The 17,500-nt window shown below is 44.6% G+C and overlaps 1 protein-coding gene across 1 annotated transcript in view; it reads left to right on the top strand.

Moving 5' to 3' along the window:
- The window catches only part of LOC120036748 (nuclear receptor subfamily 5 group A member 2-like), a 54,391-nt gene extending 40,186 nt beyond the window's left edge, over positions 1–14,205 (top strand). Inside the window, exon 2 of the mRNA XM_038983123.1 lies at positions 13,912–14,205. Within this exon, the coding sequence (XP_038839051.1) occupies positions 13,912–14,190 (279 nt within the window). The 3' untranslated portion in view covers positions 14,191–14,205. The remainder of the gene's footprint in view (positions 1–13,911) is intronic.
- The last annotated feature ends 3,295 nt before the right edge of the window (positions 14,206–17,500 follow it).

Raw genomic sequence — 17,500 nt, 5'->3', positions numbered from 1 at the left:
TTCTGTATAGCTTATAACCGAACTTCTATGGTCGTGGCATACCAACAGATAACCTGGTCCCAACAGAGACCAGGTTACAAGCAGTTTGCCTTCTCTGCAATGCAACATGTGATTCTTCATGATCTTATCCTGACATGTTATTCCACCAATCAAAGACTCCTAGACTACTTAATGTATTTAAAGGTGCATTAAACAGAAAATGCTGCGCCATTTCCTGGTTGGTAAAATGTAAATAGTTTGCCTAATTTCAGTTTATGTGACAAAAAAGCGAGTACAGTGTGTAGAGAATTATTGTACCATCTAAACCTCTGTGAAATATATATTCAATAATAGCGACGGTACCGTTTGTATGTAGCGACGGTATTGTTTGTATGTAGCGATGGTACTGTTTGTATGTAGCGACGGTACCGTTTGTATGTAGCGACGGTATAGTTTGTATGTAGCGACGGTATCGTTTGTATGTAGCGACGGTACCGTTTGTATGTAGCGACGGTATAGTTTGTATGTAGCGACGGTATCGTTTGTATGTAGCGACGGTATCGTTTGTATGTAGCGACGGTATCGTTTGTATGTAGCGACGGTATCGTTTGTATGTAGCGACGGTATCGTTTGTATGTAGCGACGGTATCGTTTGTATGTAGCGACGGTATCGTTTGTATGTAGCGACGGTATCATTTGTATGTAGCGACGGTACCGTTTGTATGTAGCGACGGTATAGTTTGTATGTAGCGACGGTATCGTTTGTATGTAGCGACGGTATCGTTTGTATGTAGCGACGGTATAGTTTGTATGTAGCGACGGTATCATTTGTATGTAGCGACGGTACCGTTTGTATGTAGCGACGGTATAGTTTGTATGTAGCGACGGTATCATTTGTATGTAGCGACGGTACCGTTTGTATGTAGCGACGGTATAGTTTGTATGTAGCGACGGTATCGTTTGTATGTAGCGACGGTATCGTTTGTATGTAGCGACGGTATAGTTTGTATGTAGCGACGGTATCATTTGTATGTAGCGACGGTACCGTTTGTATGTAGCGACGGTATAGTTTGTATGTAGCGACGGTATCATTTGTATGTAGCGACGGTACCGTTTGTATGTAGCGACGGTATAGTTTGTATGTAGCGACGGTATAGTTTGTATGTAGCGATGGTACTGTTTGTATGTAGCGACGGTATAGTTTGTATGTAGCGACGGTATAGTTTGTATGTAGCGACGGTATTGTTTGTATGTAGCGACGGTATCGTTTGTATGTAGCGACGGTATAGTTTGTATGTAGCGACGGTATAGTTTGTATGTAGCGATGGTACTGTTTGTATGTAGCGACGGTATTGTTTGTATGTAGCGACGGTATCGTTTGTATGTAGCGACGGTATAGTTTGTATGTAGCGAAGGTATCATTTGTATGTAGCGACGGTACTGTTTGTATGTAGCGACGGTATCGTTTGTATGTAGCGACGGTATCGTTTGTTTGTAGCGATGGTGCCGTTTGTATGTAGCGATGGTATCGTTTGTATGTAGCGACGGTATCGTTTGTATGTAGCGACGGTATAGTTTGTATGTAGCGACGGTATAGTTTGTATGTAGCGACGGTATCGTTTGTATGTAGCGACGGTATAGTTTGTATGTAGCGACGGTATCGTTTGTATGTAGCGACGGTATAGTTTGTATGTAGCGACGGTATCGTTTGTATGTAGCGACGGTACTGTGTGTATGTAGTGACGGTATCGTTTGTATGTAGCGACGGTATCGTTTGTATGTAGCGACGGTATCGTTTGTTTGTAGCAATGGTGCCGTTTGTATGTAGCGACGGTATCGTTTGTATGTAGCGACGGTATCGTTTGTATGTAGCGACGGTATAGTTTGTATGTAGCGATGGTATAGTTTGTATGTAGCGACGGTATCGTTTGTATGTAGCGACGGTATAGTTTGTATGTAGCGACGGTATCGTTTGTATGTAGCGACGGTATAGTTTGTATGTAGCGACGGTATCGTTTGTATGTAGCGATGGTATCGTTTGTATGTAGTGACGGTATAGTTTGTATGTAGCGACGGTATCGTTTGTTTGTAGTGACGGTATCGTTTGTATGTAGCGACGGTACTGTTTGTATGTAGCGACGGTATCGTTTGTATGTAGCGACGGTATCGTTTGTTTGTAGCGACGGTACTGTTTGTATGTAGCGACGGTATCGTTTGTTTGTAGCGATGGTACCGTTTATATGTAGCGACGGTATCGTTTGTATGTAGCGACGGTATCGTTTGTTTGTAGCGATGGTACCGTTTGTATGTAGCGACGGTATCGTTTGTATGTAGCGACGGTATCGTTTGTTTGTAGCGATGGTACTGTTTGTATGTAGCGACGGTATCGTTTGTTTGTAGCGATGGTGCCGTTTGTTTGTAGCGATGGTACCGTTTGTATGTAGCGACGGTATCGTTTGTATGTAGCGACGGTATCGTTTGTTTGTAGCGACGGTATCGTTTGTATGTAGCGACGGTATCGTTTGTTTGTAGCGATGGTACCGTTTGTATGTAGCGACGGTATCGTTTGTATGTAGCGACGGTATCGTTTGTTTGTAGCGACGGTATCGTTTGTATGTAGCGACGGTATCGTTTGTATGTAGCGACGGTATCGTTTGTATGTAGCGATGGTATCGTTTGTATGTAGCGACGGTACTGTTTGTATGTAGCGACGGTATCGTTTGTATGTAGCGACGGTATCGTTATATAACAACTTCTGTCCAGCATGTATTCAGTAAATTCATTCTCCATTTTGGATGTGTGGTGTCTTTGACTGTAGCCCCGTTAAATATACACACATAAGTTGTTAATTATTTACGTAAAAAGTTTTGCCTGAAATGTTGGCTGTATGGTTCATGTACATACTGTATATAATTATTTCTTAGTTCATTAAACCACATAAATCTTTAATTTGGGGTGATTCTTTTTTTTCCCATTGGTGTGGGAAGGTCTGCTCCTTTCTGGTAAATGTTCTGTATAGCGTCTTTAAGTCAATGCAAAAATCTACCTACTATCACACATAAAAGTAGTCCACTAACATGGCTTACTAAGCATGGCTAATAATGGCTGTAGTTGGGGCAAGATATCCTTCCACCAGAGATGCATCTCTAATTTCTCCAGCGGATCCATATCAATGCGGAGGCGTGATGAGGTCAGGTCCGTACAGGAAGGACCTTATTAGAGCTCCACTTTTTATTTTTCCCTTTGCCATTGTGGTTGGAGGAGCTCCAATCGAACGCAGTGTGTTCTTAAGGTCATAGGTCTGCCTCCAGAGTCTGTTAATGCGGTCACCGTGGGAACTGATCAATCTCCTTGCCTCAGCAGTATCGATCACAATCTGATGCTCTGTGAGACACACACACACACACACACACACACACACACACACACACACACACACACACACACACACACACACACACACACACACACACACACACACTCCCCCCTTCTCTCCGGCCACTCAGAGAGCCAGACGGTCACCTCTACCCAAAGGAGCCAGTCCGAAGCCTCTGACACTGATTCTTTATTCTGTTCTTTAATTCATATATTTATACACTGAGTATAAACAGAAATCATTAAGGACACCATCCTAATATTGAGTTGCACCCCCATCAGTGTAAACTGTTGTTTTGAGGGTGAAATTTCAACCACAGGAGTCATTATTGTTACCAATTGTCAACATAGACAAACCTTGTATAAAATATGTTGAATTTGTGCTTTAGAAAAACAACGTCAGATCTTCAACGTTATATCCACTATAAACAAAAGGCTGTGCAGCACCTCCTACTGGAGAGTCAGTCTGTCTACAGCTATTTATTTGGTCTCCCATCCAAAGTTTTAATCAAGCGCCGCTTAGCTTTGATATTTGTCACTGACTACTATCAATGTGCTGTCTTGATTATTGAGAGGTCACTTAATAACTAAATACACTGAGTGTACAAAGCATTAAGGACACCTTTCTAATACTGAGTTGCACCGCCTCAATTCGTCGGGGCATGGGCTCTACAAGGTGTCGAAAGCATTTCACCGTCCGAATGGCACAGATACACAATCCATGTCTCAATTGTCTCAAGGCTTACAAATCCTTCTTTTAACCTGTCCGCTCCCCTTCATCTACACTGATTGAAGTGGATTTAACAAGTGACATCATGAAGGGATCATAGCTTTCACCTGGTTTCACCTGGTCAGTCTATGTCATGGAAAGAGCAGTTGTTCATAATGTTTATATATCTTTGCCATTTTGTTGAATTTTTGACTTGTCCGCTACAAAGTCAAAGTTGTGTGGTTGTCCATCATACAGAGCAAACGCTCATCTGTTGATCTTGTTTAAAGGTTAGAACATAAAAATATAATCTCTCTGACCCATTGTCAGAGGTGGTATGAGTTATCTTCTCTCTGACACATTGTCAGAGGGGGTATGAGTTATCTTCTCTCTGACCCATTGTCAGAGGTGGTATGAGTTATAATCTCTCTGACACATTGTCAGAGGTGGTATGAGTTATCTTCTCTCTGACACATTGTCAGAGGGGGTATGAGTTATAATCTCTCTGACCCATTGTCAGAGGTGGTATGAGTTATAATCTCTCTGACCCATTGTCAGAGGTGGTATGAGTTATCTTCTCTCTGACCCATTGTCAGAGGTGGTATGAGTTATCATCTCTCTGACCCATTGTCAGAGGTGGTATGAGTTATCATCTCTCTGACCCATTGTCAGAGCTGGTATGAGTTATCATCTCTCTGACCCATTGTCAGAGGGGGTATGAGTTATAATCTCTCTGACACATTGTCAGAGGTGGTATGAGTTATCTTCTCTCTGACACATTGTGAGAGGGGGTATGAGTTATCTTCTCTCTGACACATTGTCAGAGGTGGTATGAGTTATCTTCTCTCTGACCCATTGTCAGAGGTGGTATGAGTTATCTTCTATCTGACACATTGTCACAGGGGGTATGAGTTATCTTCTCTCTGACACATTGTCAGAGGTGGTATGAGTTATCTTCTATCTGACACATTGTCAGAGGGGGTATGAGTTATCTTCTCTCTGACACATTGTCAGAGGTGGTATGAGTTATCATCTCTCTGACACATTGTCAGAGGGGGTATGAGTTATCATCTCTCTGACACATTGTCAGAGGTGGTATGAGTTATCTTCTCTCTGACCCATTGTCAGAGGTGGTATGAGTTATCTTCTCTCTGACCCATTGTCAGAGGTGGTATGAGTTATCTTCTCTCTGACACATTGTCAGAGGGGGTATGAGTTATCTTCTCTCTGACACATTGTCAGAGGGGGTATAAGTTATCATCTCTCTGACCCATTGTCAGAGGTGGTATGAGTTATCTTCTCCCTGACTCATTGTCAGAGGTGGTATGAGTTATCATCTCTCTGACCCATTGTGTACAGTAGGCTTAATATCTATATTGCTGTTTTGAGACATACCGTAATATCTGTATAGGGTTTCTTTTGGCCCAGGTCCCAGTTTTTCAAAAGTTATCTAAACTGGGCCCTGGGGATAGGCCTGCATACGTTCACCAAGGTTACCTGATATAATATTTAGAATACTTCTAAACAGGTGCAAGGGGGAAGGGGATTTCAAGCATGTGTGTGATCTACCTGCCATATGCCCTGGTATATTCTACACTGAATGGTCTGGCTCCAAGACTAGGATATGAGAGAGAGAGAGAGAGAGAGAGAGAGAGAGAGAGAGAGAGAGAGAGAGAGAGAGAGAGAGAGAGAGAGAGAGAGAGAGAGAGAGACTATGGAACCCAAAGCTTTTACTATCTCTTCCTGGAATATACAAGGTCTGAGGTAATCTGCCTTTGGCCTAAAGAGCAGGAACCCAGACTTCATCAAAGAAATTAGAAATACAGACATTGTCATCCTACAAGAAACATGGTATAAAGGAGACGGACCCACTGGTTGCCCTCTAGGTTACAGAGAACTGGTAGTCCCATCCACCAAACTACCAGGTGTGAAACAGGGAAGAGACTCAAGGGGTATGCTAATTTGTTATAGAGCAGACCTAACCCACTCTATTAAATTAGTCAAAACAGGATCATTTTACTTCTGGCTAGAAATGAATAAGGAAATGATCTCAACAGAGAAATAAGTCCTGATATGTGCTCCCCCCAAAATAATACCCATACTTCCTCTGTAAAAACAATGTGCTGAGCAAATGTCAAATGGGCTTTTTACCAAATTACCATACGACAGACCACGTATTCACCCTAATTTACAAACAAACAAAGTCTTCACATGCTTTGTTGATTCCAAAAAAGCTTTTGACTCAATTTGGCATGAGGGTCTGCTATACAAATGGATGGAAAGCGGTGTTGGGGAAAAACATAAGACATGAAATCCATGTACACAAACAACAAGTGTGCTATTTAAATTGGCAAAAAACAAAAGAAAATCCCCAAGGGGCCATGGGGTGAGACAGGGATGCAGCTTGAGCCCCACCCTCTTCAACATATATATCAACAAATTGTTGAGGGCACTAGAACAGTCTGCAGCACCGGCCTCACCCGACTAGATTCTGAAGTCAAATGTCTACTGTTTGCTGATGATCTGGTGCTTCTGTCACCAACCAAGAAGGGCCTACAGCAGCACCTAGATCTTCTGCACAGATTCTGTCAGACCTGGGCCCTGACAGACCTGGGCCCTGACAGACCTGGGCCCTGACAGTAAATCTCAGTAAGACAAAAACAATGGTGTTCCAAAAAAGGTCCAGTTGCCAGGACCACAAATACAAATTCTATCTAGACACCGTTGCCCTAGAGCACACAAAAAACTATACATACCTCGGCCTAAACATCAACATCACAGGTACGTAACTACCACAAAGCTGTGAACGATCAGAAAGACATTGCAAGAAGGGCCTTCTACGCCATTTAAAGGAACATAAAATTCAACACACCAATTAGGATTTGGCAAAGAATACTTGAATCAGTTATAGAACACATTGCCCTTTAATGGATGTGAGGTCTGGGGTCTGCTCACCAACCAAGAATTCACCAAATGGGACAAACACCAAATTGAGACTCTACATACAGAGTTCTGCAAAAATATCCTCAGTGTACAACGTAAAACGCCAAATAATGCATGCAGAGCAGAATTAGGCCTATACCCAGAAAATAATTAGGCCAATAATCCAGAAAAGAGCCGTTAAATTCTACAACCACCTAAAAGGAAGCGATTCCGAAACCTTCCATAACAAAACCCTCACCTACAGAGAAATAAACCTGGAGAAGAGCCCCTTAAGCAAGCTGGTCCTTGGGCTCTGTTCACAAACACAAACAGACCCCACAGATCCCCAGGACAGCAACACAATTAGACCTAATCAAATCATGAGAAAACAAAAAATAATTAATTGACTCATTGGAAAATATTAACAAAAAAACAGATCAAACTAGAATGCTATTTGGCCTTAAACAGAGAGTACACACAGTGGCAGAATACCTGACCACTATGACTGACCCAAAATTAAGGAAAGCTTTGACTATGTACAGACTCAGTGAGCATAGGCTTGCTTTTGAGAAAGGCCATCGTAGGCAGACCTGGCTCTCAAGAGAAGACAGGCTATGTGCACACTGCCCACAAAATGAGGTGGAAACTGAGCTGCACTTCCTAACCTCCTGCCAAATGTATGACCATATTAAAGACACATATTTCCCTCAGATTACACAGATTCACAAAGAATAAGAAAACAAACCCAATTTTGATTAACTCCCATATCTACTGGGTGAAATACCACAGTGCGCCATCACAGCAGCAAGATGCAAGAACAAACACCATTGTAAATACATCCCTTAAGTGTATTTAATTTCCCTTAATTTCCCTTAATTTCCCCTAATTTCCCTTAATTTCCCTTTTTTCCCCTTAATTGTATTTAAAAAAATGTTAATCCGACACAACTACTTTATCTGCTCTATAAATACCATTTCTATCTGAAAGCGATGCTGTGACATCACACCCAGCATGCTTATCACCCCTAGCCACAGCGAGAGATGGACCAGGGTCCAAACGGAGCCTCTGCCATGACAAACAGACTGGGATATTTCCACAGGATCAGGGAGAGCAGAGAGTACAGATAGAACTGCCAGACTAATAGTTTAGTTAATCCCCCGTCCACTAGGCCCTGTCCCTGGGGAGACTGGAACCTTGGCTGGCTGGCTGGTCACAGGTCACATACAGCACATCCCAGGGATTTACTCACTCACTAAGGCTATTTTACCATCCATTATAGCCCAATAGAAATAGAATTACTAGAAAAGGAAATATCCCATTCAAGTACATTAGAGCGCTATGATTACACCACTCTATTTTGTTTGTTTCTATTGTTTTAAAACATTCTCGGTATTGTACAATAGGTGTGTTACCACATGATTGTGGAAGATTGTTCTTGTAGTTATCAACCATTATTGATTAGATTACATTTGGGCATGGCTTTCTACAGAATCAAAAAAAAAAAAAAAAAAAAAAGGAGAACAAAGCGAATCCAAATACAAACACCTACATCTGAACAATTTGTCTAGGGTAGAATGTGTTGTGAAGTAAAAACAGGCTGAGCAACAGCCTGAAAACAGTGGAACCTACTCTAGGAGAATTCATTGCTAGCTATCGCCAGGTGAATAGTATCCTACACGAAGCCTGTTCGCCACCAGAACAACAGATGCCAACAGAAGACAACCTCAAACGATGCCGTGCTTGAGAGTCCCCTCGTTGAAGTTCAAACTTCACCTGTAGTGCTCAGAGAGAACATTGATACACGACTAGTTAGTCCGGGGGGGGGGGGGGGGGGGGGGGCTCTCCACACATAGAGAGAGAGATATATGTTAGATCTTCTTCTATGTAAATATTATTTTGGAATAATGGACTCACAACGTTTGCGGGCCAAAACACAATGCTATTCACTTTGTTCATGAAGGAGCACTTAAAGGGGATTATATTAATCGGTTCATTAGGCCACATCATAAAAGGAGCTTCTTATTAAAATCAGATCCAGCTGTCTAACCTCGTTAGGCCGCGGTACCCACAACACTTAACAGTAATCGTTGCTTTCGACCAAAAACAGCACACAAAAGAAGAAAAATTATTATATATATATATATGCTTCGCCACATCTTCCGGTTTTGACTCCAGACCATTATCAGCATTATTATCAGTGATGTCTTCTTAGCAGGGGACGATGAATGAATGAATTAATACATATTACTGTTGGGTCCTCCAGACACACCATTCCTAATTCATTTACATTCCCGAAAATGTGTATTTTTCTATTTAATTTTCTCTACATCCCTTAAGTCCTTATAAGTCTCTCTCACTCTATCACTCACTCTATCACTCTCTCACTCTCTCACTCACTCACTCTATCACTCTCTCACTCACTCACTCTCTCACTCACTCACTCACTCACTCACTCACTCACTCACTCACTCACTCACTCACTCACTCACTCACTCACTCACTCACTCACTCACTCTCTCACATTCCCCCTCTTATTTCATAGTCTGCCTCTTTCTCTCTCTCTGTGTGAAGTACAACACATTCATCTGTGCTTGTGGTTAAGCGATTGATCTGGGCATTGATCCCTCTTGCCTGAATGGCCGTAAAGGTGTTAAATAGATTTCTGGGAGGATATGTATTTTTCATTACAAGCACTGTGAGAAGTTTCTACTTAAAAATAAGAAAATAAGCAGTGATGCTATTAAAATATTGAAAAAGTACACCTTGAAAATAGCCTTAAATGTTTGGAATAGTTTGGGCCTATCTGAGGGATAATGCTCGTCTTAAAGGGCCTATTCGACTGCTCTCAGTGCCAAACCCAAAGCTAACAAGGTAAAGCCTTGGTCATAACTGTTTTATGATTTCGCTGTTGCGCGGAGTGTTCCAGTCAGACCAATAGACAGGGATGGGTAGTGTCTACTGAGTGTGCCACAGCTTTGTACACTACAGATACAAAGTGCACTACAGATACATTCTGGAAGTTTAGCTGCTATTTGTTCTTCACCATCTGGTTTTTCAGAAACAAAATCTAATCTGAATGTACCTGTTTTAATGATAGTGGTCAGTTTCATAGTTTTGATGATGAAACTGTGAAGTATGTTTTCTGCAGTCGGATGAAGTATGATTCTACTAATGCTATCATCCATGTTCTCTACTGTTTAGTGCCTGGTATGATCAATATCAGCCATGTTCTCTACTGTTTAGTGCCTGGTATGATCAATATCATCCATGTTCTCTACTGTTTAGTGCCTGGTATGATCAATATCAGCCATGTTCTCTACTGTTTAGTGCCTGGTATGATCAATATCAGCCATGTTCTCTACTGTTTAGTGCTTGGTATGATCAATATCATCCATGTTCTCTACTGTTTATTGCCTGGTATGATCAATATCATCCATGTTCTCTACTGTTTAGTGCTTGGTATGATCAATATCAGCCTGGCCGACCTCCTAAATTACACGTGTTATTGGTTCGATATAGTTCAATCAACTGTAACATTTATTAAAAACTTTATTGGGCCATGTTATTGTCTAAAGCTGTTGGCTTTTGGCTACATGTTATTTTATTTACAACATGTTCACATTTCAGTTCTCAGGAACAGAATACAGAACAGAGACAGGAAATAAATCCCCTCCCTTGTCAGACCACTCCTTGTATCTGAGTGGACAGACAGATGGACTTGTGAAATCCAGAGCTTGTTGGATTCCACCATGTGACAGTGCAAAGGAAAGTATTGTCAGGGACTGGCACTTAAAGGGGTTGGCGATACCTCTCCACGCCTCACTTTGCTCGTCTTGTCTCGGTCGCTGTGCGGGTGACTCTCGTTCCCGCCTCAAGTCCCCCACGTCTCCCCTTGATAACCTGGCTCTGTCTGAAGTGATGCTGCCAGGAAGGACTCTCTGTCAGGGGTGATGCTGCCAGGAAGGATGCTCTGTCTGGAGTGATGCTGCCAGGAAGGATGCTCTGTCAGGGGTGATGCTGCCAGGAAGGATGCTCTGTCTGGAGTGATGCTGCCAGGAAGGATGCTCTGTCAGGGGAGATGCTGCCAGGAAGGATGCTCTGTCTGGAGTGATGCTGCCAGGAAGGATGCTCTGTCAGGGGTGATGCTGCCAGGAAGGAAGTTATGTCAGGGGTGATGCTGCCAGGAAGGAAGTTCTGTCTGGAGTGATGCTGTCAGGAAGGAAGTTCTGTCTGGAGTGATGCTGCCAGGAAGGAAGTTCTGTCTGGAGTGATGCTACCAGGAAGGAAGTTATGTCTGGAGTGATGCTGCCAGGAAGGAAGTTCTGTCTGGAGTGATGCTGCCAGGAAGGAAGTTATGTCTGGAGTGATGCTGCCAGGAAGGATGTTCTGTCTGGAGTGATGCTGCCAGGAAGGAAGTTATGTCTGGAGTGATGCTGCCAGGAAGGCAGTGTGAGGACGTCTCCCTTTGATGGGGACCCCGGCACTCGCCTGGACCCCTGACAGGTCTGAAGAGCAGGATCTAACTGCCCATCTTTCTCTGTCTCTCTCTCTCTGTCTCTCTCTCTCTCTCTCTCTCTCTCTCTCTCTCTCTCTCTCTCTCTCTCTCTCTCTCTCTCTCTCTCTCTCTCTCTCTCTCTCTCTCTCTCTCTCTCTCTCTCTCTCTCTCTCTCTCTCTCTCTCTCTCTCTCTATGTCTCTCTCTCTCTCTCTCTCTCTCTCTCTCTCTCTCTCTCTCTCTCTCTCTCTCTCTCTCTCTCTCTCTCTCTCTCTCTCTCTCTCTCTCTCTCTCTCTCTCTCTCTCTATGTCTCTCTCTCTCCCTCTCTCTCTCTCTCTCTTTCTCTCTCTCTCTCTCTCTCTCTCTCTCTCTCTCTCGCTCTCTCTCTCCCTCTCTCTCTCTCTATGTCTCTCTCTCTCCCTCTCTCTCTCTCTCTCTCTTTCTCTATCTATCTCTCTCTCTCTCTCTCTCTGAGAGGGTATTTAACTAGTCATGCTGACAGAGACAGGGATGGGGGATCAAAGTACAGTAAGAAGTACACTCGTTCGCCCACGCCTTCCTCACGCCCTCCCCCTACCTCCCTCCCTCCCTGATGGTTTTACTGACTGCATTAGAATGTTGCTCTCGTATGTCGCCTCCAGTCACCCGCCCCACAGAAAGGAAGGATGAGAGAGAAAAAACACAGGAATTACAGGGACTGTCAGAATTTGTGGTAAAGGTCACTGCGGCTTTGTTGTATTTTGTCCTATCTCACTTTGATTAAAAGAGGAATGAGACATGTCATGTTGATACAGTAGACAGACAGTCAGTCAGTCTCGGCTTGAGTCTCTCCTATGCTGTTCTATAACCTTGCTCCTCCAAGCCAGCTCTCAGTCTATAGTGCCATTGTTATGCCTGGGTGGAGGCTAAATAACTCATCTGCAGTCAAAACAATCCGTCTCACCAACAGTTACGCTGACACTACCACAGTGTCATTCAAGGAAATCATGTGTTTTTACGTACAGTAGAATATCCGTTAGCTCAGTGATATCACAGCTCTTCGATTTGAAACAAATGGCCTCGTTTACAAAGTTCCATAATGGATTACAGCATTCCTTTCTCCACCAATTGTACCGTACCTGTTAGTGAGGCAGTTTACCATAGATCTGCATTATTATGTAAAAACTCATTGATGTTTTAGAGTGCGAAGTCACAGACCTTAACTGTTAACCCAACGATTCTCTCAGACTCGTGCAAAGCGCATTTCGCCACAACAACACCAACCCGAAGCGTTTTGCGAAGCCGACACCTTTCGACAAACAGTGTCACCCTCGATACTATTTATCTGACTTGCGGGATGGAAAAAAGGAGGGGTGAGAGAGAAATCTCCGTCTTTTTCCTCATTCTTTTGCTTCTGAATGTGGCCTTTCTGTGTTCTTTCTGTGTTTGTGGCTACAGTGTGGAATGATTAACACGCTGAGCCCTGAGAAGTAACTGGTCCACAATGGATGGGTTGTTGCAGTGTATCAGACTACCTTCACCGTGCGTCAGTCACCGGGATGGGAGACACCAGCCCCCTTGTTGCTGAGAAACTCGCTACTTAATCACTGAGAACTGTGAAATCACTCAGCCACTGGTGGCACTGGGCAAACAGATAACACCAGTGATAGTTGACAAACAGGGACGTGCACGGGCTCTTTGAAATCCCGGCGGTGTGGATGTGTTTGAACGTGGAAGTACGGGACGACGGTTATGTGATACTGCAGTATAGTGTGAGATTGTCTACCTTCACGAGTGATGTAGTGATAAAATAGGTGGGTCAACTCTTATCGCAGCTCCCTATACTTTCAATGTAGTTTTCTGAAAAAATGTGGATGAACTGCATTTACCCTCCACTACACACCTGACCCTCCAACAGTGGAATAGGACTCCCGAGTGGCGCAGGGGTTTGAGGCACTGCATCTCAGTTGTAGAGGCGTCACTACAGTCCCTAGTTCAAATCCAGGCTATATCACATCCGGCTGTGAGTCCCATAGGGCGGCGTACAGTTGGCCCAGGGTAGGCCGTCATTGTAAATAAGAATGTTTTCTTAACTGACTTGCCATGTTAAATAAATGTTCAAATTGTTTTTTTTTTAAATGACAAATTAAATTTAAAATAGCGATCAACACTAGTCAATCTAGTTGTGTCTACTTGTCAAAACCACAAAAGTGTTGTAGCTCGCTTCACCCGAAAACCTTTCACTAAGAGAATATTGTCAGGGAGTTGTTTTCATGTATCGTTTTGTATCCTTTTTATTTAAAGGCGGAATAAACGTAGCATGACAAGTTGGCACAGCATTATCATTAGCATCATTATCATTAGCATCATTATCATTCGCATCATTATCATTAGCATCAAAGTCAACAAATGACCTATTCTTTTCTCTTTTCTCCCTTTGTCTCACGAACAGGTGGACGACCAAATGAAGCTCCTCCAGAACTGTTGGAGCGAGCTCCTCATCCTCGACCACATTTTCCGTCAGGTGATGCATGCCAAAGAGGGCTCCATCCTATTGGTCACCGGCCAACAGGTAAGTCACCTGACTCCCCAAAACCCCGCCTGCCCGGGCCCCTCCCCTTCTCCCCACACCCTCCCCCTAGACCTCATCAGACACTCAGCACGTGCACATCAACACCCTTTAAAACGCTATCGACCACACCGGCTCCCCGCGCAGTCACCGCTCCATTAAAAATAGATTACGCTTATAGGTATAAGCTAATGTGACCAGAATAATCAATTATGCATTTTCTCTTTTTTTCCCTTTTTTTTGTTGCATCAAGCAAGACTCCTAATGGCGAATAAATAAAGTGCTTGGTTAAGCATGCCTGTGGAGTCATAGCAGTAGAGAAAAAAAATGCCTATTATGATTTACCTTTGCGGTGCCCCAGAGGAGCCTGCGAGGGCTGATGCCTGAGGCTCCTGACGAGGCCCTCAACACAGCCTGTGATTCCTCAGTCAGTATGTCAACTGGCAGAGAGGGAGAGAGGGGGAAAGCGAAAGAGAGAGAGGGAGAAACGGATGCTTGTTATGAATATGGCTCAGGAACGCCCGACACGTCTGTCAGTGAGAAAAAGAACACTTCATTATTGATGGGGCGGGTGTTCCCGAAACGTTGCTCTTCAACAAAATGTTTTCCAACAATAGATGAGGGCATTCATATTTAGGCGAGGCGAGGAGGGTCTGTTGACCTCTGATTATTAGTGGTCAGGAAGTTGACCTCTGATTATTAGTGGTCAGGAAGTTGACCTCTGATTATTAGTGGTCAGGAAGTTGACCTCTGATTATTAGTGGTCAGGAAGTTGACCTTTGATTATTAGTGGTCAGATAGTTGACCTCTGATTATTAGTGGTCAGGAAGTTGACCTCTGATTATTAGTGGTCAGGAAGTTGACCTCTGATTATTAGTGGTCAGGAAGTTGACCTCTGATTATTAGTGGTCAGGAAGTTGACCTCTGATTATTAGTGGTCAGGAAGTTGACCTCTGATTATTAGTGGTCAGGAAGTTGACCTCTGATTATTAGTGGTCAGATAGTTGAGGAGGAGGAGGAGACAGAGGGAGGACGAAGAGACAGAGGGAGGACGAGGAGACAGAGGGAGGACAAGGAGTAGGAGACAGGGGAGGAGTAGGAGACAGAGGGAGGGGGAGGAGGAGGAGGAGGATACAGAGGGAGGAGGAGGAGGAGACAGAGGAAGGAGGTGGAGACAGAGGAAGGAGGAGGAGGAGACACGGGGAGGAGGAGACAGGGGAGGAGGAGGAGGAAACAGGGGAGGAGGAGGAGACAGAGGGAGGAGGAGGAGACAGGGGGGGGAGGAGGGAAGAGGGAGGAGAGGAGATGGGGAGGAGGAGGAGGAGACAGAGGGAGGAGGAGGAGACGGGGGAGGGGGACAGTCAGGGGAGGTTTAGGACCAGGTCTAGTTTGCATATTTTGGTTAATGAACAGCTGTGTTGGGGGGCGACAGGGGATCATGGAGGGGTGAATCAGGGAGGGGGACAGAGGGAGGGGGGACCAGGGAGGGGTGAATCGGGGGAGGGCCCAGGGAGGGGGACTTGGGAGGGGGGACCATGGAGCGGTTGAAGCAGGGAAGGGGTGAATCAGGAGGGGACAGGGAGGGGACCAGGGAGTGGGGACATGGATGGGGGAATCAGGGAGGGGTGGATCAGGAGGGCGTGAATCAGGAAGGGTTACGAATCAGGGAGGGGGACCAGGAGACGGGTGATGAATCAGGGGAGGGTGAATCAGGGGGCGGACCAGGAAGGGTGGATCAGGAAGGGGCAAACTCAGGGAGGGGACCCAGGGGGGGACCAGGGAGGGGTGAATCAGGAATGGTTGAAGCAGGGAGGGGGACCCAGGGAGGGGACCAGGGAGGGGGAATCAGGAGGGGGGACAGGGAGGGAGGACCGGGAGGGGGTGAAAAGAGGGCCAGGGAGTGGGGTGAACTAACATAAACCAAAAGAACAATACGGACCCCACGAGACCCGAGACCACAATAACTAAACCACTAACACCAGCCCGTACCCCCATACCAAAACACCAGAGCGAAAACCCCAGCCCAACGAGACACCGACCACCACGACATAACGTAACACTGAACGGAACACCAGAACGAAAACCGACCACCACTGATACCAAAAAAACCGCCCACAGCCAGAGAACCCAAAACCACCACCACAAACCACACGAGATACAACCACTGAGAACACACACCCTGATAACCACCACCACTTAGACCACCACCACAGCACACTAGAACCACACCACTATAACACCACCACTTAAAACATAAAACCACACACACAACCTACACCCACCATAACCACCAAACCACCCCACTATACACCACCACTATAACCTACCACCACTAGAACCACCAACCAACGACTAAACACCCCAACCTATAACCAACTACCACTGAACACTACCACGAACCACCACCATATCACCACTAGACCACACAACACCACTAGAAACCACACCTACTACACATAACCACCCACCACCTAGACCACTACCACAAACCACTAGTAACCACCACCACTATAAACCAAATAAAACCACCACTAAACTACTCTAACCACCACCACTATAACACCCTAACCACCACTATAACACACCACTATAACACCACCACTAGAACCACCACCACTATGAACCACCACTAAACCATCACCACGATAACTACACCGATAAACACCACCACTTATAACACGCACCACCACCACATAACCCCACCACTAAACCAACACACTAGAACCCACACACAACTATAACCACACATAACCCACCACCCATAGAACACCACCAGAAACACCCACTACCTACCACCACCATTAAACCAACACATACCAACACCACTACCACATAAACCCACCACCACTATAACCACACACTGATAACCCCCACCACCACTAACCACTAACAACCACTTAACACCACAAATAACCCACCTATAAACACACCAGATAACACCACCACTATACACCACCGATAACACCATACTACACACCAAACACCACATAACACCACTATAACAAACCACCACACTTACCAACACCACTCAACCACACATAACCACCACTATACACCACCCGACCACATAACCACACAACCACTGTGAACAACACTTATAAACACTACCACTTAACACACCACTATAACCACACCACTAAACCACCACCACCTAAACCACCACACTATAACCACACCACCACATAACACACTAACACATCACATAACCACAACTAAAAACAACCACACCACTACTAACCCACCACAACTATAACACACATACCACGTAACACAACCACCTAACCACCACCACATAACACAGATCTAACACCACCACACTATAAACCCACATACCACTAAAAACACTATAACACCAACATCCACACAACTACAACATAAACCACAACCCTAAACACACTAAACACACACTATAACCACCATAAACCACAAACCACACCACTATAACACACTATAAGCACCACCACATAAGAAC

Source organism: Salvelinus namaycush, unplaced genomic scaffold (assembly GCF_016432855.1).
Source record: "Salvelinus namaycush isolate Seneca unplaced genomic scaffold, SaNama_1.0 Scaffold1463, whole genome shotgun sequence".
NCBI lineage: Eukaryota > Metazoa > Chordata > Actinopteri > Salmoniformes > Salmonidae > Salvelinus > Salvelinus namaycush.
The sequence above is the reverse complement of the archived record's forward strand: the minus strand, read 5'-3'. Positions and strand labels throughout refer to the sequence as shown.